Below are 21,015 nucleotides of genomic sequence, written 5' to 3'. Positions count from 1 at the left end.
GGTGATTCCCACAGTTCCTGTGTCCTGCGAGTACTTATCGCAGGCCAAACACGGTGAAAAGTATTTACGTGCACAAAAGGGCGTTGTTGTGTCATGCATGCAGAGTTTCCGATGTGCAAGATGAAAAAGTTCTGGAGATCTGTTTCACGATAATGTGAATATCCTTAACACTGCTGAACTATGCAGTTAAAAATGGTTAAGGTGGTAAATTTAATGTTATGGTTTTTACAATTGAAAAAAAAGTACTTTCCATGTATTATCTCACTTAATCCTCAAAAAGGTCCACGAGGCACTCCTCTCACGGTCACCTCTGTGTGACAGATAAGGAAGCTGAGGACCAGGGAGGTGAAACATTGGACCCAACATGACAGACGCAGCTAATAAATGGTGAAGAAATCAGAATCCCGGGTTTCTGATTCCGAGGTTCATGCTTTTAACCTCTACGTTATACTGAAAGAAGTCAGAAGGGAGTGGAAGCGCCCCAGGGCGGCCTGTCTGGGGGCCCCCGTGAGGCGTGCTTGCTCTCCGCTGCCCGCCTGCACCCCATCCTTAGCGCCAGCTGAGCCAGCCCCTCCTGCCGCCCAGAGCCACAGAGCCACCCTCACCCCATCTCGTGGTACACGACGATGGCACGGGGGCTGTCAAGGTTCTGCCACACCAACACCTTCCGCATGGACCCGTCCAGGTTGCCCACTTCAATCCGGTTGGTTCCGGTGTCCGTCCAGTACACCTTCCGGCCGATGCTATCCACTGCCAGCCCGTCTGTGGTCCGCAGCCCTGCAGGGAGTCAAGAGGGCACACTGGCTCGCGCCTTAGAACAGAGGGGATGTCTCCCCAGCTCTGTGGCCAGACAGGTGGTCCCTGGGCTGGGAGCAAGGCCCACCTGTGGTGACGATGTCCTCGTGCTGCGAGCCATCCAGGCTGGCACGGCTGATCCTGTGCAGCGTGCTGTCCGACCAGTACACTCTTCCTGGAAGGGGAAGGCTGGGCTCAGCCTGGACCTTCACATCCCTCCTCCGCCCCAACACACAAAGGAACACACACCGCTAACTCGTGCCCTGAGACACCGGGGCATGTCGGAAAGCCCTGTACCCCCACGCAGAGGAAATCAAGGGAAATATAGAAACATCATAACAAGATAGCTCTTGGCAGAGATGAAGAGGAAGGCCCCAAACCCCATGCCCGCCTAACCAAAGAGAACGTGCTATAGAAATGGGGTAGGGGTGGTGCCAGAGGGAACGGGGAGGCCCCAGGCTCTTAGCAGGAGGTGAAGGTGGTGGGAAAGCAAGGGCAGCAGTTGCTACAGGGCAGGGACAGTGGGCCAGGAGAGACGGGAGGGCTGCACAGACCTTCCTGGGAATCCACTCCAATGGCAATGGTGTTCTTCATGGTAATGTTGATTGGTACCACCACATCGGCAAAATAAGGGATGTCCAAGGAGACCATGCGTATGTCTATCCTCCTGGCGAAGATGAGGAAACTGTTCATGCCTGCCCAGGTGGGGAGAGAAGGAAAGAGGACAGTCACCCTAGCACAGCCGCTAAGAGGATCTGGAGTAAGGCAAACTGAAGTTCATGCCCTGTCTCTGTTAGTTTCTAGTTCTGTGATCCTGGGCATATTATGCAAATTGTTTAAGCCTCAGTGTCATCAGCTGTAAAACGGGGACAACAACAGGGTGGCTACAGGAATAAAAGAGATCACGTACAGAAAACCCTTAGCAGTGGGGCTGATACATAGTCATGGCTCTTCATCAATATCACGAACGTGCATCTCTTTGAAAGACCTTTTACCATGGAGTTTAAGAAACGTCACGTCAGGTGAAGGAGGGCTTTACCCACAACCTGGGAGGCACAACTCAGAGCTCCTTTCTTGCTCAAATTCTCTAAGAAGTTAGGGTTAAAATGCAGCCTACCATGCAGCAGCCCCTGGGGAGAAACATCAACTTCCAACATCTGGGCAGCCAGGTTCTGCTCCCGAGACCTTTCAATTAAGTTTATCATGAAGGCCCTGCTGGCTGTGCGTACTCACAGAAGCGCCACTTCCAAAGGAGGTACCATTACCTTGTGGATATCATATGTTCTAGTATTTACTGTACCAATTTTGGGCGGAAGGAACTAAAGTGACGTGTTCTAACCGAATCAGTATATGATGACAGTTTCCCAACAGATGAAAGTCAAGTGTCTGAGAAAGGGGCATCTCTTTCTAACATGCACGAGGACGCCATGAAACCTAGCTCGATCCTGCTTCTAATCCTGTCTACCTGCTCCCCTAGACATCTTCTTTTTTCTAAAAGCTTTGTCTCGCCCCTAAGCCTCTAGCAGCTTATGTTTCTCACACCACACTGGAGTCCACGTGCCGGGAAGAAAGCCACTGTCCCTCCCAGAGAGGCTCTAGCCAGGTCTGTGATGCTGAGTCCTACCTGGTGAACAGGTCTTGCCATCGGGCATCAGGTTGATGCCTGTGGGGCAGGTACAGCTGAAGCCGTTTGGATTTGGGGACCGAAGACACAGGTGGCTGCAGCCGCCATTCTCCGTAGCACATGGTGTGGACACTGGGTAGAGAGGAGGGGTCCATGGAGGGACTGTGGCCGAGGGAAGCCTAGGAGAAGCCAGCATGGGCCAAGGGCTGCTCACCTGGGGGCCGCTGGCGGTGGAAGACGTGGATGTCCATGAGGTTTTCCAAGTTTTCCTGCAGGGTCTCGCGGTCCAGCCCCGTGAGCCGGTCGGCACTCTGGATACTCTTGGTCTGCCAGTCGGTCCAATAGACGCGCTCTCCATAGAGGGTCAGCCCAAATGGGTGGGGTAGCTGGCTTCCAATCAGTACCTGCCAGGGACCCAGCACTTGCGTCATGCCCCAGCAAGGCCTGGCAGTGCTGAGCAGTGGTCAGGGCTTAGGTGAGCAGGAAGGAAGCAGCTCTGCCAGTCCCACCTGCTGTGTGACCGTGAGCCAGAGCTGGTTGTAAAATCTCTCTGAGCCTTGGTCTGCCAACCTGTGATACGATCATGACAGTGCTTGGCTCCAAGGGTTGTGTGATGATTGTAAAAGATCATGTATTACTTACATAATCTCTAAGTGTCTCTGCACAAATTACTTATTCCTTACAAAAGGACAAACAGCAACTGTATAGAGGACACCACCTCAGCCACACAATCAAAGTTGGTACCACAATGATGGGACAAGCTGACACCTGTAGTTACTGACAAGACACACGGAGAACTCAGGACACGACTTTACTTAATGCAGTAGTCCTGCCTCAAATGCATAACCTGCATCTAATCACAAGGAAACGTCAGGGGGAATTGAGGGACATTCTACAAAATAACTGGCATTTACTCTTTAAAGATACAAAGATCAAGAAAGACAAAGGAAGGCTGAGGAAATGTTCCAGATTAAAGAGACATGATTACTAAGAACAATTGTGATCTGGGATTGGATCCTGGACTAAAAAAGAAAAAAGAAAAAAAAAAAGCTATCAGGACATTACTGGGGCAGTTGGTGGCGCCGTTGAATACGGACTGTGGGTTAGATAGCAATGCTGTATCCATGTTAAATCTCCTGATATTGATCATTGTACTGTGATGATGTAAGGTGATGTTCTTGTTCTTAGGAAACAGGCACTATTTGGGGCTCAAGGGTAGGATGTCTCTAATCTCAGATGGTTCAGAAAAATGTGTGTGTGTGTGTGTGTGTGTGTGTGTGTGTGTGGAGAGAGAGAGAGAGAGTGAGGACGGTATAACAATGTGGCAAAATATCAGTTATTGGTTCTTTTGACTATTCTTACAACTTGTCTGTAAGTTGGAAATTATACCAAGATAAACAATAAAAACAGAGAGAGAGAGAGAGGGAGGGGGGCGTCATGGGCCCAGTGTGCAACTGGTCATAAATTAGCTTGAGGGGTGATGGTTATTAGGAAAGCCCTGTACCCTCAGCCCACAAGCCACATGATCCCCAGTTTCCTTTCCTCATCCAGCAGCAGGGCCCCCGGGCTCTGGAGAGCAGCCACAGTCTCAGAGACGCGGCCTAAGCCCCAGGCTGGGTCACCCCCAGGTCCCGTCAGCCGCCAGCCGGGAAGCGCCGTCCCGGAGGCTGTCAGGGCCGTGGCAGGAGGCCCCAGCCGCCCCCCTTACCTTCCGCTTACTGCCATCCAGTCCAGCAAATTCGATGGTCTTCATGCCGGCATCAGCCCAGTACAGCCGCTGGGACCTGTAGTCAATGGCTAGTCCGTTGGGCCAGGTCAGATTGGAAGAGATGAGGACCCGGCGACCTGAGGCGTCCATGCCCGCTCGCTCAATCTTGGGGCTGGCACCCCAGTCCGTCCAATACATGTACCTGGGCACAGGCGAGGGAGGTCTTTCAAGCCTTCCAGTTAACACCCGGGGGGGACTGCGGCTTCCTAGGGTTCGTTTGCAATCGCTACCCCAGCCAATTGCCTCAGCTCCCAGCCCCATTCTGGGTTCAGAGCTGTCTCTGAAGGTCTTACATCTCGTGTCACTATCAAAAAATACCCAAGGGTCTTAAATGTTTCCTAGACTGGATGGGTTACATAATTACGGTACATCAACTTAACAGAATTCTAGATAACCACCAAGAAGAAAAAATAGATGTATATAATCAAATGGAAAGATATCTAAGATATGCAGCCAAACGAAAAAAAACAAGTTACGAAAGAGTCCGCCATCGCTGTCAAACCAAAACCACCACCACCATCACCACCACCACCACCATTACACGTATGCATACACACAGAATAAAATCTGGAAAAGATACCCTAAACTGTTAACTACAGTTATTTTTGGAGAGTGAGATTACAGGGAATCTTCACTTTCTACAAACCTTTTTTTTTTTTAAAACAATGGATTACTTTGGTAAGTAGACCAAAAAACCAACCAAACAAATAAACAAAAAGGCAGAAAAAGAAAAAGAAAAAAATTTTAAATGTAAAAGATTTCCTTGTCCATGAAGCAGACAGAGTTGTCACGATGCTCTGTGGTTTTACACCTGCCCTTGCTTTCTTGGTGTGCCTGTAAGACCTCAGCCACTCTCTCTAACCTCCTCCAGACTCCCCTCTAGTACTCAGATCTGGGGGTTGGGGGAGCTTATTCCAAAGGCACAGGTGCTCACCCGCCCATGGGTTCCACCACGATGTCTCGGGGACGATCAAGGTTTTCCCAGATGAGTACTGTTCTCATGCTGCCATCCGTGTTGGCCACTTCAATCCGGTCTGTCCCTGCCAAGAAGTAGCGGGCAAAGATATTAACTCTAATCTTGGTCATTCACCCTCCTACCTTCCATGCCCAGCACAGAGCATGGCATGCTACAGATGCTCAAGAAATGCTTTATGATAAATGTGCAATGGATAGTCAGTGAACTGAATTTCAAGAATTAAAGGAAGTGATCAGTTCCATTTCTTGGAAGAGCAAGGCTTCTTCAACCCAAGCAACCCACTCTGTCCTATAATTTAAGGCAATGCTTCTCAAACTTTAGTGTGCATAAAAATCAGAAGAGCTTGTGAAAATACAGATTCCTGAACCTAACCCCCACACATTCCAATTCAGCAAGTCTGACGTGGGGCCCAAGAATCTGCATTTCTAAGTTCCCAGGTGACGCTGATGCTGCTGGTCCAGAGACCGCACGTCGAGTAGCTCTCAGTTAAGGCATTCCCCTTGCCTCCCACACTTACCTGCCTAGCTGAAAATAGCTCTTTTACCAAGACAGTGATGGAAGGAAAAGCCCAGGGCATAGGTGCCTTATCTGAAACGCCTCAAAACATTCTTAAGCATCAGCCGCACAGCAGAAGAAGCCACTGCTTGAATGGCGAACGTCACATCCTCAGGTGTGAGCGTCTAACCTCAGCTCCGCAGCAGCCCGACCACGCCTGGCCCACCAAGGACTTCAGGTCAACCCCGAAATGGTGCAGGAGGGGCACTGGGCCCTTTGTACCTGAGGCCAGGGTTTTAAATGAGAGGATCCCAGAGAGCCAGGCCATAGTTGCCCTCCACATACCTGCATCTGTCCAGTACAGCTTGTCGGTGACCCAGTCAACGGCCAGGCCTGCCGGGCTCTCCAAACTGGTATCCACTACCACCTAGGCAGGAAGCCAAGCTGTGTCACCAGCTGGACTCGTACTCCAGCGCTGGGGCCCACACTCCACCAATTCTCAGGCTGGCAAAGGTATGGGAGGCCCTCGCCCAGGAGAGAGTGAATTCCACCCCTCAATCTCGGCCCTCCCCGAGGGCCTGGGCCCACGCTGGGCCCTACCTCCTGTCCCGTTCCATCCCACTTGGCCCTGCTGATGGTGTCAGTGCTGACATCTGTCCAGTACACGTGGTCATCCCGGGAGTCCCAGTCAAGGGCCACAGCACTGCGCACGTCAGCCAGTGGGATGACATCGTCGGACAGGTCCTCTGTGTCGAAGCTGATCCGACGGATGTCCATCCTTCGGGCAAAAAGCAGGAACTTGTCAAGACCTGATCAAAGGCCGAAAGGGGTCTTCTTTTAATGCTCTAAATCCAATAACAGTGACAGACACAGACGCTCACCTGTGTGACATCTGGTTCAATCACACTTCCTGGGGTCTGGTGCCCTCTCTCCCCTACTCGCCACACCTCAGGCCCCCTTTGAGCACTGGGCAGCCCACGCTGGCACAATCAGACTTTAGGATCCAATGGAAGTAGACTCGACCAGGGCCCAGAAGTGCATCCTGTTTAAGTGTCTGTCAGCTTCATGTCAGCTTTCCTCTTACTTTGCTCAGTCTCCTCTGGTGTCCTGGCTAGATCACCGTCAACCCCCGCCCTATCTCTCTGCCTCCGTGTGTGCTTCGGGACTTCTGCTCCACTCCGTCACCTAGATCCCTTCCTCCTGCTCTTCGCGATGCCAGCCAGTGATGACTATGTGCTGAGCACTTACTCCCTGCCAGGCGCTGAGCCTGGTGTTCGTCGTGCCTTGTCTCCTTCACCCTCATAACAACCGCCTGTGGGTCACGCTATTCTTACTCCCATTTTCTGGATGAGCAATCCTGAGGCTAACAGGGGCCGAGGAACTGGCCCAGGATCCCACAGCTACAAAGCACTGGAGCAGGGACTTGAACTCAGGTCTGACTCCAGAGATGGCGCTCTGGCCACACCTCCATACAGCTTTTTCCCAGCTGGCTCTCCTCCGTCCTCTGCTCTTATTCTGGTCTGTCTGAATATTTCCCAGTATACTATTCTGCTTGGAAAGGCACGTCCTGCCTAACTTCATCAGCTGTCTTCTTTTAAGCTCTGAGAAACCCTGAAGGGGAAGTTCCTTGCATCTCACTAAGACAACATGGGAACAGCTGGGCACAAAAGAATGCAAGGAAACGAGGTTCTCAATCAAGGTGTGTTGAATGACTACTTCTCCGGTTCCTCTGAATAGTTTTCTCAATTTTACTCTCTGGAAAAGACCCAGATCCCAAGAGGAATTTGATTTTAACCAGAGATAAGAGAATCACTGGGCACACAGCTGCGATGTGCAAGGAATTAGCCCGGCCCCTTGCTGGCTGTGCTACACGTCTGGATCACTTTTCTCCGGACTAGTCTTAGGAAAAATCACCTGCGCCACTGAGCTGGACAAGGCCACCCTCTGAAGGCAATGTACTTTTAGGAGCTCAAAGGAAGCCAAAGGAGCAGTTCAGGGAGCCCCCTGGGAATCCCATCGTCTTGCACTCACTAGGCACTTACTTATCCAGGGCTGATGTATACAGGGTATCAGCAGAAGTCCTAATCTTACTCTCTGGTTTAGGGGCCGAGAGAAAGTCTTCAACAGGGTGAGGCCAAAGGTCAAGAGCTAGGAAACCGCTCCCCTGCTTTGGAGAAGGGCCTGGAACCCTCCTGCTGCCTGTACACAAAGTCTCCCGGGTGAGACGACACACAAGCCTGGTTGCAGGGGTTCATTCTCGCCTGGGTGGTCTCACTGAGCCTTCAGGGGCTACTGCTGGGCCCTCAGCCCTCCGCTTTGACGTTGACGCTCTTACATCCCTCCTCTCCAGGGGCTACCCGGGGAGCCTGGCTCCTCCCCACGACAGGCGACCCCTGAACTCCTCTCCCTTGTCCCTTCCTCCCACCCCCACAAGGCATGTCCGTGGGGGCAGGTGCCCTGGACCCACTTACTCTGGGCACAGGCATGGCTGCTGGTCTTGCGGAAGCCAGTGGGGCAGGCACAGGTGTAGTTCTGTCCACTGGGCAGACACAGGTGGGTGCAGCCTCCGTTGTTGTCCCCACAGCGGTTTTTCCCTGCTCAAAAAATCCAGAGAAGGTCCGGTAAGACCAAAGGTTGGGAGAGGCGGTCCCAAGCCTAGTGAGTCGGGTGTAGCAAGGGCACGAGCTCCCTCAAGGGAGGAGCTGTGTTTTGTTATTTTTTATATCTGCCCCACCTGTGAGCAGAGTGAACGCCTGACACCCAGGAAACGTCTGCATGAATGAGATGGGGACGGTGGCATCGAATGAGTCTTTCATGAGCCTCGAGGCTGTACCACCCCGAACATCCAGCAGAGGGAGGATTCAGCCCACATCAGTGCCAACCTCAAATGTCTGCACCGCTGCCGCCACCGCCACGGGAAACAATGGCAACTGTGACAGGTGCAAGGAAGGCTCTCGGGAGCACTGGCGGCTTCCCAGGCGGGCGGTGTTTTACCTGCGGGCTGGCGCTGGGGGTGCAAGGTGTGGATGTCCATGGGGAAGTGGAGCTTGTTGCGAATGATCTCCTGGTTCTTGCCAGTGAACTTGTTGGCACTGTTGATGCTCTTCGTGTGCCAGTCTGTCCAGTACAGGCTGTCCTCAAACACCGTGATGGCAAAGGGATGCGGAAGGCCTGGGCAAAGGCCAGGAAGGCTCAGTCCAGACGAGGCCCGTCCAGCCCCCGGGCCCGGGTCTGGCAACGGCACACATCCAGCCTCCGCCAAGGCTCCCGGGGGGCCGGGACGGGGGAAGCGGGAGGAGAGAGGAAGGGGGTGAAGGAAGGGGCTCACCCTGGCTAATGACAGCCTTGCGGTGGCTCCCGTCCAGGTTGGCCCTCTCGATGACGTGGTGCTTGGCGTCCACCCAGTACATACGCCGCCCGGCGTAGTCAATGGTGAGGCCATTGGGCCAGAAGAGGTGGGTGTCGGCGATGATGCGGCGTCCAGAGCCGTCCATGCTGGAGGCCTCGATGCGGGGCGTGTTGCCCCAGTCTGTCCAGTAAATGGTGCTAGGAACAGAAAAAAGGACACTGAGAGGAAGGCAGTAGAGGCCGGGCAGGTACCCAGGAGCGTGATCGGGCGGGTGACTGACAACTCAGGTGGCTCCAACGGGTAGGAGACACGTTCTGTTCAGTCTGCAGAGCATTTGGCCAATATTTGAGTTTAAGTGTCTCTAGACAGGGCATGTATCCGTTTAACAGAAACATTTTTGGAGTACCTGCTATGAGCAGGGCCTATCTGTCCTGGGTATTGGGGGTGCAGCAGTGAACAAAGCAGACAAAAATCCTGACCTTGTGGAACGGACAACGTACTAGTGTGATGATACTAGTATATTGTTTTAGGACAAGCACTTTCTTCTCTGTCACAGTCTCTACCACTGTGGTTTGTAATTTTCACACACACACACACACACACACACACACACACACACACACACACACAGTTTCTACACCAGCTGACCGACAACTGTCGGGTCTTAGAGGACACCTCTCTCAATTGACTGTACTTAATGTTTAAAAGCCAGAGGCTAAGAACGTCCCCTTCAGGAGACCTTTCTTCTAATAATAAAATTATTAATTTTTATTAATGAGCTTAACCCTATGGACTAATAAAAATACTAATACAGTGTGTTAGTGCATTTCACATGCATCATTTAACCTCCGCACAGCTATGAGGCAGGTATATTTTTTGTCACCCGTTTAGAAATGAGTAAAATGGAGGCAGAGAGAGATTAAGCAGCTCAAGGCCACACAGCCAGGAACTGAAGGGCTGCACGTCCGGGTGTGTCTGGGCGCAAAGCCAGGTTATTCAGGTCACACTGTGAGGGTCCATTCCCCCACCCCCCGCAATCAAGTCTGGTCCCGGGAGCCGGGAACTGTCCGGAGACGTTGCAAGAGGAATTTGGGAGCCTGAGTCACAACTCACTCACCCTTCCATGGGGTGCAACGCAATGGCCCTGGGCTTCTCAAGGTTCTGCCAGAGCAACACCTTCCGGTGGGCCCCGTCCAGGTTGGCCACCTCGATCCTTGACGTCCCTGAGTCAGTCCAGTAGAGTTTGTCGTGGACCCAATCAACAGCCAGGCCCCCTGGTGGGAAGAGGCCGTGGAGAAGTGAGTGTCAGGGGTTCAACCTGGGCTCCTCTATGCCACAGGAACCAGGGAGGCTCTTCACAAAGCAGTCTCTTGGGCCGGGTATCTTACGTACACTGACTCATTTAATCGTCACAGCAACTGTGTGAGCTAGGTACCATAATCCCCATGAAGATGAGGAAACTGAGGCACAGAGAAGTCAAGTAACCGTCCAAGGTCATGCACTTCCTCCTCTTGGCCAATCGTATTCCACTTCCCGGATCCTGGCTCCTTGACCCACACCCAGGGTCCCCGATGGCACTGGCCCGGGGTTTGCAAATTGTGGCTCAGGGCTTTGCTGAGGAACATCAGAAGTTCCACAAGCATTCGAGTCAAATGTGCCCAATACCGAATTCTAACCCACTTCACCTGCGTGAAGCACGGCCTGAGATTGCAAAGTGAGCTATTGTTTTTCTAATCTGCAAACATTTGGATATATTTATCTGGGTTGACCAGAATATTCCTAATACTAAGCAATCAAAACAAAAGTCCAAATTAAATTGGATGCAAGGCTGATCGACAATGGGAACTATCATCCACAAATCTCTGATTTGAAACGGTCTCCTTATCCTCACTGAGCTCAATAACGGGCCAATGTCATAAATCGGAACCCATAAAATGAATGCAGACTAACGAATGTTTGCTATATTAGAGTTGCATGCACGATTTCCCTGTGAGAAGCGGACGTTCTGCTGCCTAAGGTCTGTAGCCACTAGCCTGTTCCTTCCTCGGTGGCTTCGCACGCGTTGTGGCCCTGCCCCTCCCCCCGAGGCCCCCTTCCCTACCTGGGCTCTCGAGCCCGGTAGACACAACCTCCTCCACGTTGCTGCCGTTAAGGTTGGCGCGGAGGATCCGGTCCAGGGTGACGTCGGACCAGAAGACAAGCTCGCGCCGGTGGTGGAAATCAAGGGCGATGGCGTTCTCCAGGTTGTTGAGCAGCAGCGTGTACTCGGAGCGGTGCGGCAGCACCTGCCGGATGTCGATGCGATTGGCGAACAGCAGCACAGGCTCCGGCCCTGGGACGTGGCACAGAAACGCGGCCCCCGCCGGGCTCCAGAGCTGCCCCTGGCCGCCGTCGGCAGGCACCCCCAGCTCCAAGGGGCCCCTGGCCCACTAGGGCATGTCCCAAGCTGGCGGCATCAGTACTAGAAGAGTGGGAGCCTGCAAAGCCCACGTCCCACCCCAGCAGGGTTTTTCTTGGGGTCCAGAATGCAACTCCATTTTACTGAGACGCAAGCATCTCTCTAACTTTCAGCAAATCTCCAAGCGCTGGAGCACCCGGCTGCCAAGCTCGGTCCTCTGCTCACCCAGCCAAATGCCAACACCCCTCACCCAGAGCCTTGCAGCTGCGCCGGTCAGGCCGGAGTTCGTAGCCTGCTTCACACCAGCACTGGAATGCCCCCTCGCTGTTGGTGCAGCCCTGGCTGCAGTACCCCTCCTCAGCACATTCGTTCACATCTGTGAGGACAGAGCACGGTCAGGAGATCTCTGTTCTGCCATCCTCCCACCCCAACTCCCAAGCTGCCTAGCTGCCTTCCTGCCCACGTACCCATCTACTTCCCAGGCCGAGTGGGAAGACTATATAACAAAGCGGTTAAGGGCTTCGAGGTCGCGCAGAGCTGGGCTGGAATCCCAACTCTGCTACTCACGGGCTCTGTGGCCTTCCGTAAGTGACTCCACCTCTCTGAGCGTCCGTCCTCCCATCTTTGAAATGGGAAGGATAACAGCCCCACCTCCCAGGGCAACCGTGATCATGATATGCGGTCACGCCCATCAAATGTCTGACCCATGGGAAACAGCTGCCCAGCCCTGCTCCCACCCAGGCCCCAGCTCACCCCGGCACGTGCGCCCATCCTCCGTGAGCCGGTAGCCCGTGTGGCAGGTACACTGCACTGCTCCCCGCACCATCTGGCACTTCTGGGCGCAGCCACCGTTGTTCACATGGCAGTTCTCCTCACCCGTCCGGGGCCCTGTGCCAGGCAAGCCAGAGATGGGAGTTGAGCCCAGAATCCTCCCCCACACAGCCAACTTGGCATTCTACCTGGACCACGGAGAACAGCTCCCGAGGCTGCAAGAGCCCCTGGGGAGGATTCTCTCTGAAGCGTATGGGTGGGGCTCGGCCACAAACCACGGGCGGGCGCGCCTGGGGGCGGGGGCACTCACGGCAGCTCTGCTGTGGGCTTTCATCGCTGTTGTCCCCACAGTCATTGGCCCCATTGCACAGCTTCCCCTGCCCGATGCAGCGCCCGTTCCGGCACAGGAACTGGTCCGAGGCACACTGGGGGCTTCCTGCAGAGGGAGGGAGGAGCGCGGAGGGGGCAGGGAGCACCCGGTCCCATCAGGGCAGGGCTTGGGTCAACAAAAGGATGGGAGCCTGTCATTTTCTAGGGTGAGCTGGAGACGGATGAGACGCAAGGTGGGAGGGTTGGGGTCCGAGGCAGGAAGCGGCTCAGACAGGGCTGGCCAAACGTCTGCGTGTGTTTTCTCCTCGGGACACCGCAGAGGGATGGTGAGGGGTGTGGGACAGAATGAGGGCGCGTCCGTGTGTCTGGCACCGGCGTGGCTAGGGGAGGGTGTGGGGGCTGTCAGCCAGAGAGCAGTCCTTGCTCCGGAGGCCAGGGCAACAGGCACTGGCTGTGAGTGAGTTCGCATGTGAGAGGCCACGGAAACGCCCAGCCCTGTACTGTGCTGCCGCCCATGAGGTGCAGGTCAATAGCTGCCCCTGGCTTTGATACCGGTGACTGAGAAGAGCAGGAAAAATCCAGGCCACGGGCAAGATCTGACTAAAGCATCACCTTGGCCCAACTGGAAACGCAGCAGTGACACCCTCTTCCCACCCTGTCCTCCGGCTCAGCTGTGTGTTAGGAGGTCTGGGGTGGGAGGCTCCACCTGTGTTCTCACAGTTCTCTTCATCACTGTTGTCCGCACAGTCGTCCTCCCCGTCACAGCGCCAGGACAGACCGACGCAGCGGCCTGACCGACAGCGGAACTGTTCCGCTGTACATACCGAGGTGGCTGGGCAAAGCAAAGGTCTAGTGAAAGCCTGGCCCCACGTCAGCCCGAAGTGCCACCCTGCCACCCCAAACTGCACATTATGCCAGCACCCGTGCCAGCCTCCGTGACCGCGGTGTCGCCGTGGCTGTCTACAGCGTCTCTGTGGGAATCAGAAAAAGCAGCCTTTTCCTCAAGACGCTTTACTGCCACCTGCTGGAAGGCTGTCACGATGACGACAAATCTAGGGAACTGTGCAGTACACACGTCCACGGCGGGACGGGCGGCCTTTGCACCTGGCACCTCTGGGCAGTGCCCGGCCTACGCAACCGTTCACGGTGGTGCTGTCCTAGCTCTCCTCAAGCTTCCCGGGGGGTGGCTGCGCCCTGACTCCGCCCCCCCCCCCCACTCACTGCAGTTGCGCTCATCCGACTGGTCCTCACAGTCCGCGTCGCCGTCGCAGCGCCAGCCTGCGTTGATGCACAGGCCGCTGTCACACATGAACTCCCCAGAGCGGCAGGGCTGGTGGGAGGCTGGGGAAGCACGAACGGTTTCTGTCTCTGGCCAGTCCCTGCGCACAGGGTCCCACGGCAGACCAGAGAGCCGCAGCCCCAGCACCCTGGCTCCTCCACCTTTGCCCAGTAGGGACCAGGGGACCCAGAAGCCACCCCCCCGAGCTCCTGCCCCAGATGGCAGGATCCTCCCAGCCTGGCCTCCCCTCCCCTCCTCCACCCAGCTGGCCAGAGCGCTCACAGCAGTCAGACTCGTCCGACCAGTCTCCGCAGTCATCGTCGCCATCGCAGTGGTAGATATCGAGGATGCAGCGGCCATAGGCACACTGGAACTCCTCCAGGTTGCAGGGGGCCGCTGGCACAGCGGAAGCTGCAAGGAGGGCAGGGGCATACCTTAGTCCTGGACAGAGGGGAGGGGCCCCGATGTCTCAAGGGGGCAAGGCACTCAGACAGAGAAGCCAGGTTTCATTTGGGATGGCCCCTATAGACTCCCGTACTCCGGTGGACCAGAGGGAGCCCTCCCTTTCCCCCTGGGGAACCCGTTCCCTCCCTGGCACAGCCTGGGAGAGGCTGCTTCTTAAGAACCCACCCTCCTTGCCCACGGTGCGTGCACTCCTCAGCCCGGCCCTCGGCCCATGGGATGGAGCCCTCTGCCCCATCCCAGACCAAAAGCCTGAGTTCTGGGGCCACTCACGACAGCTCTCCTCGTCAGAGCCATCTTTGCAGTCAGCGTCACCATCGCAGTACCAGTGCTCCGCGATACAGCTTCCGTCGCTGCAGCGGAATTCCTTGTCGGAGCACTTGCGCATGTCTGGGGGGACGCAATGGGACAGCGATCCTGCAAGAGCCCCACCACCAACCCTCCTGCCGTCCTCCCTGCCTCCCACCCTCACTGCCCCTGGGAGTCTGGCCCAGGCCCTGCATGACGCCGCAGAGTCAGTGCAGACGCCCGAGGGGAAAGCCAAGGCCCTGGAGCGACAGGGCCTCAGGCTCGGATTCTGTGGTTCCTGGGGGGTCGGGCTGCCCTGCCCCTCCTGCTCTCCTCCAGCTGCTCCAGGCACCCGGGCAGTTCAAGGCTCGGGCAGTGCTAGGGTGCCTGCTGCCCGTCCCCCACGGCCACGCCACCCACCGGCCACCCGGCTGCCTCCCCGGGCGCCTCTCACCGCACTGCTCATCGCTGTTGTCCCCACAGTCGTTGTCACCATCGCAGTGCCACAGGCTCCGGATGCAGTAGCCGTTCTGGCAGGGGAACTCGTCCTCCTCACACTCGCGGGGGGCTGTGGGCACAGAGGGGTCGGGCTGCAGCAGGCAGCGGGCCAGCGCCCGGGAGCCCAGCAGAGAGCCTCGAGGAGCCGAACGAGCAGCTCCGGTGCTTCCCAACGGAGCCGAGGGGGCGGCTGTCTCCGGGGGCTTATCTGACCAAGAGAAGAGGTGGAAGGACAAGCGCCAAAGACCACGGGCTGGGGCATCCTTTTCTTTCTTTCTTTTCTTTTTTTTTTTTTGTCTTTATTGAATTTGTTACAATATTGCTTCTGTTTCATATTTTGGTTTTTTGGTCAAGAGGCACGTGGGATCTTAGCTCCCCGACCAGGGATCGAACCCACACCCCCTGCACTGAAAGTCAAAGCATCTCCCACTGGACCGCCAGGGAGGTCCCTGGGGCATCATTCTCTGACTGAAAATTCTTTCCCAGCAGAGCGCGATGGACCGCCCGCCACTGGCCCCGCCGGCACTCACGGCAGTCCTGCTCGTCTGAGTCATCCTCACAGTCGTTGTCCCCGTCACACACCCACGAGCGGCGGACGCACTTGCCATTGTCACAGTGGAAGTCAAGAGGGGAGCAGGTGGGTAGCACTGGGGCCGGGGGAGGAAGGGAAACGGGTGTCAGTCTGGGGCACCTACCCAGGCAGGCTCAACCAGGGCAGAAAGCCTCTCCCAACGCCCCGTCTGGATTCCAGTCCTTCCTCACAGATGCCCACGCCTGCCCCCAGCCGATGGAGGACCAACCAGAACGGCAGCTACGAAGCCAGCGCTTTCTCAGGGAGTGGTGATCAGGGGTGCCCGAGGCAGAGGAGCCCAAGGCACTCAAACCCACTAGGAGAGCAGTTAAGGAAAACATGAACAGAGAAACAAATGTATCCTTCCCCACTGCCTGTTATTAAATGATGAGTGGCACAGCTGGGCTCAATTTCAAGTCTGCGAGAACGCATTACTTAGCACACAAGCCAGCCACCCTCTCTGAGCCACAGGTTATCTGACTGCACAATGGGGATAATTATAACTGACTCAGCGAGGTCTTTCTGAGAAAGTGAGCCATTTACCACCATCACCATGAGCTAAACGGGTTACGGTGAATGAGGTCCATGTGGTAGCCTCCCTCTGGTGAGACCCATTCGCCTCCCTCAGATGCAGGCGCTGCAGGGTGCAGGCTGCACCCTGAACCCAGGCAAGTCACGGGTTCGGGAGTGATACTACTGCATTTCCAAGACAGGGCAGCCTAGCCTACGGTGCGTGTTACTACACTAGGGGAAACGGAAGGTCACGTTATTTAAGAAGGTGTGCTTACACAGAAGACCAACATAAGAAACAGAAACACTCGGCACGCACGTGTAGTACGCACACGTAAAAACGCACAACTATGCAATACAAATACATACATACAGAGAGATCTGTTAACTAAAGAGACCACCTGTAGCTTCAAGGGTGTTTTCTCCTGTACTTGTTTCAAAGTTTGTTTTAGTGGCCACACGTGCGTGGAAATATGGGGCACACGGGAGGCTTGAAGCCGCACGTACGGTGAAGAAACCACCCGCCTGTCCCTCTCTGTCCCCCCGGCAAGAGCCCGACGCTGAGCCTGACACAGCTGGTGCGCGGACGCTCCACGCCTGTCCTCGCTCCCCCGCCCCCGTCACCACCTCCCACCGCCCCGCGGGGACGTGCTCACTACATCCGTCCTCGTCGCTGTGGTCCCCGCAGTCGTTGTCCCCGTCACACTGCCACTGGGCGGGGATGCAGGTGCACTCGCCGAGGGCGCTCACGGCGCACGTGAAGTGGCTCCGACCACAGGCACACTCGGGGCTGCTGGCTAAGCCTGGCGAAGCGCAAAGGATCCAGTGAGGGCTCAGCTCCCACCCAACCAGAGCCCATTCCGGGGGGCAAGGCAGGGGAGCCAAGCGTAGGGCACGGTCGCCCAGGAGGCCACGGGGAGGCGGCAGGAAGACGTGGACGACGTAGCCGTGCCTTCCCCCACCTCCGAGGCACAAATGATCAAGAAGATGCCCTCTAACTCTGGGCTCACACACCGTCCAGTATCCCCTCTATGACAGGGTTTTTTTGGCGCATGCCCCCAAAGGCTCAGAGGCAAATGATGGCACACAGAGGGCTGGGGGTCTTGGGGAAGGGGAGCCGGGGACAGGAGGGGTGGTGCAGAGAGGCTTCCACATCCTTCCCCCCGAAACGAGACGGAGTCATGGCTGCTTTTGCCGTCGTCCAGGACCAGGACGTTGGCCAGGGAGAACAAGGAATGAGTGGAATTAAAATGCCGGAGCCCCCTCAGGGATAAGAAATCCCACCGGGAGCAGGAAGCAGCGGGCGCTGCTGTGAGTCGCCCAGTCAGAACTCACTTCTAAGGAGGGGGACCAGGAAAAGCCGGACCAGGGGACCAGGCTGCCTCAGGGCAGAGCGACTTGGGACCGGTCAGGGCCCTCCTGTCTGGGGGACTGGCCGCAGCCCGGCGGAAGGATGGCAGGAGCAGCCCCTCCCCCCGCCTCCGCAGCAGGCAGCTGGGCTGCCCTAGGGAGCGTCCACTCTCTGCCCGGCCAAGCCCCAGGCCCGGCTGCTGTGCCCCTCCCCAGCGTGCCCAGCGGGCTGCCCTGGGCTGGCGTGTGAATGTCTCGGTGCCCCCGCTCCAGCCTCAGCTGGAACAAAGGGTTCCGCCAGGGTCAGTCTCCCCCCTGCCAGCATTCATCTGACCCGCTGGGCCGCTGCAGCTGGGAAGGAAGGCGGCCACCTCGCTCTTGCTCATCTCCCCCGCTTGCGTTCTTCTCCCTTTCCTCCCCTCGGCTGGCCCTGCCCTCAGGCTGCGCCGGAACAGGGAAGGAGTCAGCTCCCGAGTTGCCACCCTGCTTCCTTTCCTATCCGCCGGCCCGGCTTCTCTCTCGGCTCCTGGCCTGGACGCACGTCCTCACCTCACGTTATAGTCCTCGGGCCAGCTTAGGGTTTCGGTCCCAGAATGAAAGGGTGGACCGCCATTCCCACCAAAAGCAAAGGGGACACGCTAGAACCCCTCCCTCTCCACTTCAACCCCAAGGATAAGTGTAATCATAAAGCAGGGGTCCCTCACCTGCAAATGGAAGAAGGGTGGCCAGCCTTTGGGACCGGTGAATCCCTGAAACTATACGCAAAATGTACGTTTCTGCAATGAAGGACCACAGCTTTCACCCAATCCTCAACTGAGGCCTTGCCCTCCCCCGCCACGTGCTAAGGGAATCAGCTGGCCTCGAAAAGATGCAGGATTTCCTGCGGAAGCCCCAGGAATCCATCTGAGAGGAGCAGCATCTCTATGCCTCACAGGAAGGCCCTACTCCAAGCCCAGCACGCCTGCCTCTCCGGGTCTCTCTGCAAGTCCCGGACAGAGGATTCTTCCCAGGGAAGCACGAAGACTCACCCCATCCTCTGAGCCTGTTCTGAGAGCACTGAGCAGGGATGGGGGCACCAGAGCCTGAGGAACCTTTGTGAGTGTGACCAGCTCAACACGGCTATAGGCACCGCTTTAGGGAACTCTGGCGGGGATGGAGGAGCAATGACTAAGTATTCCAGAGGACTCTGTGCCACGGGGCTCGCCCACACGCTGATCCCTTTCACAGGGAAGAATGGTGAAGAGGAAGAATAAGGTTCCCAGTGGGGGATGACTTTTCTCCCTCACTGAAGACTGGCCTCCGTTGAAGACTGGGGGGCATTTGGCAATGCGTGATGATAGTTTTGGTTGTGAGTGGTAGTACTGGTAGCAGCTAGAGGATAAAGGCCACAGATGCTGCTAAATATCCTATAATGTACAGGACAGGCGCCCACAACAAAGAAGTTATCCGAGCTGAAATGTCAACGGAGGTTGAGAAATGCTGCCCGCCGTGCACAGTGGGGAGCACGGCCACATCAGGAGGAGATCAGGGCAAGGGGGTGATAAGAACAGAGAGGACGAGGGGGCACTGGGGGAGAGAAGGAGGAAGCACTGGACCTGCAGCGGACAGAGCTGGGTCCCACTCACCAGCTGTGCCACCTTGTGCAAATCCTGCAGCCCCTTAGTCTGTTTCCTCGTGTATGAAAAAAGCCACAAGGACTGGACATGAAGATACACGTGGAGGAGGCTCACCTCCTGCCTGGGAACGCCGAGGGTGCTCTGCAGATGCAGGCTGGGGCTGTGGGCACATGAGGGTGTGGGGGCCAGCTGCTTCTAAAAGGCCTTGATATTAAGAACTCGAGCACCAGGATCAGGAGATCAAGGACAGCAGCATCTTAGGCTGCATGCAAATCAAAAGGAATCCAGAAGGTAAAAGGAAGCTTCAGTGCTTTTTTTAGCAACCCCCTCCTCCCCCGGCCCCCATCTGGGCTGAGAGATTGCAGAAGTCCTGAGTTCCCCCTGCAGACTTCAGGAACAAAGCATTCCATCCAGTGGGCATCAAGTCACGACTTCCTGCATGTCCGAGCAACATCTGAACGTCAGCATGTGAAGGTCGGGCAGCCGGGGACAGGCAAACCCTTGGCTTGGGTGTTCATACAGTAAACAGACGCATTATACGTCAAACCCCAGCTCTTCTGGACAACGGCTGCCCCTCTGGGATCCTGGGAGGGGGAATTCTGCCTTCTCACTCAAATCCTGGCTGTGATCGTAAAGGACAGCTTTTAACCCTTTTTAACTAAAAGAATGGTGAGTGAAGACAGGAAACAAATGACTGCGGGTGGCAAAATGCGGTCTTCATTTTAAGAAGCGTTCAGTTAGAACGCTCGGCTGTGCTTCTGGCCTTGAAAGCTATTTGCCAGCCACAGGGCAAGCTCCCTTGGCCTCAAAAGGCATGGGACCTTCAACCGAATGCAATTCAACAAGGAAAAGACCTCTTCCCAACGTGTTCAGTGCCCCTGATCGTCAAGTTATCCAGCTTTTAGGATACACATGTGTTAATATGTTCACAGGGCCTTCTTGGGAGGTTAATCAAAATCTCAGCCATCTTACCACTTTCTCACTGCTTTCTTCGGAAGCAAAGCAGGGAAATGTCCATCTGCTTACACCAGCAGACACAGTGTAGCATGAGAGAGACTATAGGTTCTGGAGTCAGAGAGGCTGGAGTTCAAGTCCCGGTTCTACCACCAACTCTACAACTTTGAGCAAGTTAGTTAATGCCTCTGAGCCTCAGTTTCCTCACCCGTAAAATGGGAATAAGCACAGTTCTACCACAGGGGGTTTTGTAAAGATTAAATTAAATAACCCATGCAGACTGCTTCGCAAGGGCTGGCGTGCAGCAACAACTCCGTACAAATCCAGCTGTCACTTCCCGAGTACTTAGCACGTACCCTCCAAATACTTTCCTAAGTGCTCTTCTCGTGCCATGTCACTGCATGCTCCCAACAGCCCTGGCAAGTGGCACTGCTGCTGTTATCCCCGTCTTATGGTCGAGGGCACTGAGACACGGGGAGGGGAGATCCGTTGACAGGTCATACAGGTACTAAGGGTTGCGGCCAGCATTTGCACACAGGCAGGTCAATCTCAGATCCTCTGCTCTTAATCTCTTTATGATACTGCCTCCTGATAAGTGGTATTTCTATTATGAGAATTTCCAATACCCTGGGACCAAAAAAGGGGATTTATAATACTGGGATTTCAGGGTCCTTCCTTCTGCGTTCTCGATGAGCAAATGCACAGTGAGTTTATTCAAGCAATGACCTCTCCTTCTGGCTACTGCAAGGTTAGAGGCCAATTTCCCTGGCCCTGAGGTAAAGCAGTGAAGCAAGAATAGCGTGAAAACCTAGTCCTTTGAATGAGTGCCTCAGTGTTGTGTCGGTCCAGAAAAGGACAGGGCTCCAGACAGCAAAGGATGATGTTTTGCAGTTTCTCTTGACCGTTTGCAAGCCACTTTTGCACACACATCTGCCTTCTCATTTAATCATTACGTAGTATCCACTTAATGGGTAAGATCAC

The 21,015-nt window shown here is 55.5% G+C and overlaps 1 protein-coding gene across 1 annotated transcript in view; it reads right to left on the bottom strand.

The window, feature by feature from the left end:
- The window catches only part of LRP4 (LDL receptor related protein 4), a 42,878-nt gene that overhangs the window by 13,354 nt on the left and 8,509 nt on the right, over nt 1–21,015 (bottom strand). Inside the window, exons 2-25 of the mRNA XM_057747843.1 lie at nt 16,771–16,917; nt 15,564–15,680; nt 14,990–15,103; nt 14,521–14,637; nt 14,068–14,196; nt 13,728–13,847; nt 13,213–13,338; nt 12,487–12,612; nt 12,159–12,293; nt 11,656–11,781; nt 11,109–11,339; nt 10,125–10,281; nt 8,987–9,204; nt 8,653–8,829; nt 8,130–8,252; nt 6,259–6,467; nt 6,004–6,085; nt 5,122–5,227; nt 4,128–4,329; nt 2,634–2,823; nt 2,420–2,551; nt 1,350–1,490; nt 884–970; nt 606–777 (exon numbers count right to left, since the gene is read on the bottom strand). Coding sequence (XP_057603826.1) covers nt 606–777; nt 884–970; nt 1,350–1,490; nt 2,420–2,551; nt 2,634–2,823; nt 4,128–4,329; nt 5,122–5,227; nt 6,004–6,085; nt 6,259–6,467; nt 8,130–8,252; nt 8,653–8,829; nt 8,987–9,204; nt 10,125–10,281; nt 11,109–11,339; nt 11,656–11,781; nt 12,159–12,293; nt 12,487–12,612; nt 13,213–13,338; nt 13,728–13,847; nt 14,068–14,196; nt 14,521–14,637; nt 14,990–15,103; nt 15,564–15,680; nt 16,771–16,917 — 3,484 coding nt within the window. The remainder of the gene's footprint in view (nt 1–605; nt 778–883; nt 971–1,349; nt 1,491–2,419; nt 2,552–2,633; nt 2,824–4,127; nt 4,330–5,121; nt 5,228–6,003; nt 6,086–6,258; nt 6,468–8,129; nt 8,253–8,652; nt 8,830–8,986; nt 9,205–10,124; nt 10,282–11,108; nt 11,340–11,655; nt 11,782–12,158; nt 12,294–12,486; nt 12,613–13,212; nt 13,339–13,727; nt 13,848–14,067; nt 14,197–14,520; nt 14,638–14,989; nt 15,104–15,563; nt 15,681–16,770; nt 16,918–21,015) is intronic.

The sequence above is a fragment of the Hippopotamus amphibius genome, chromosome 9, assembly GCF_030028045.1.
Source record: "Hippopotamus amphibius kiboko isolate mHipAmp2 chromosome 9, mHipAmp2.hap2, whole genome shotgun sequence".
NCBI lineage: Eukaryota > Metazoa > Chordata > Mammalia > Artiodactyla > Hippopotamidae > Hippopotamus > Hippopotamus amphibius.
This window is presented reverse-complemented; position numbering and strand designations above follow the sequence as displayed.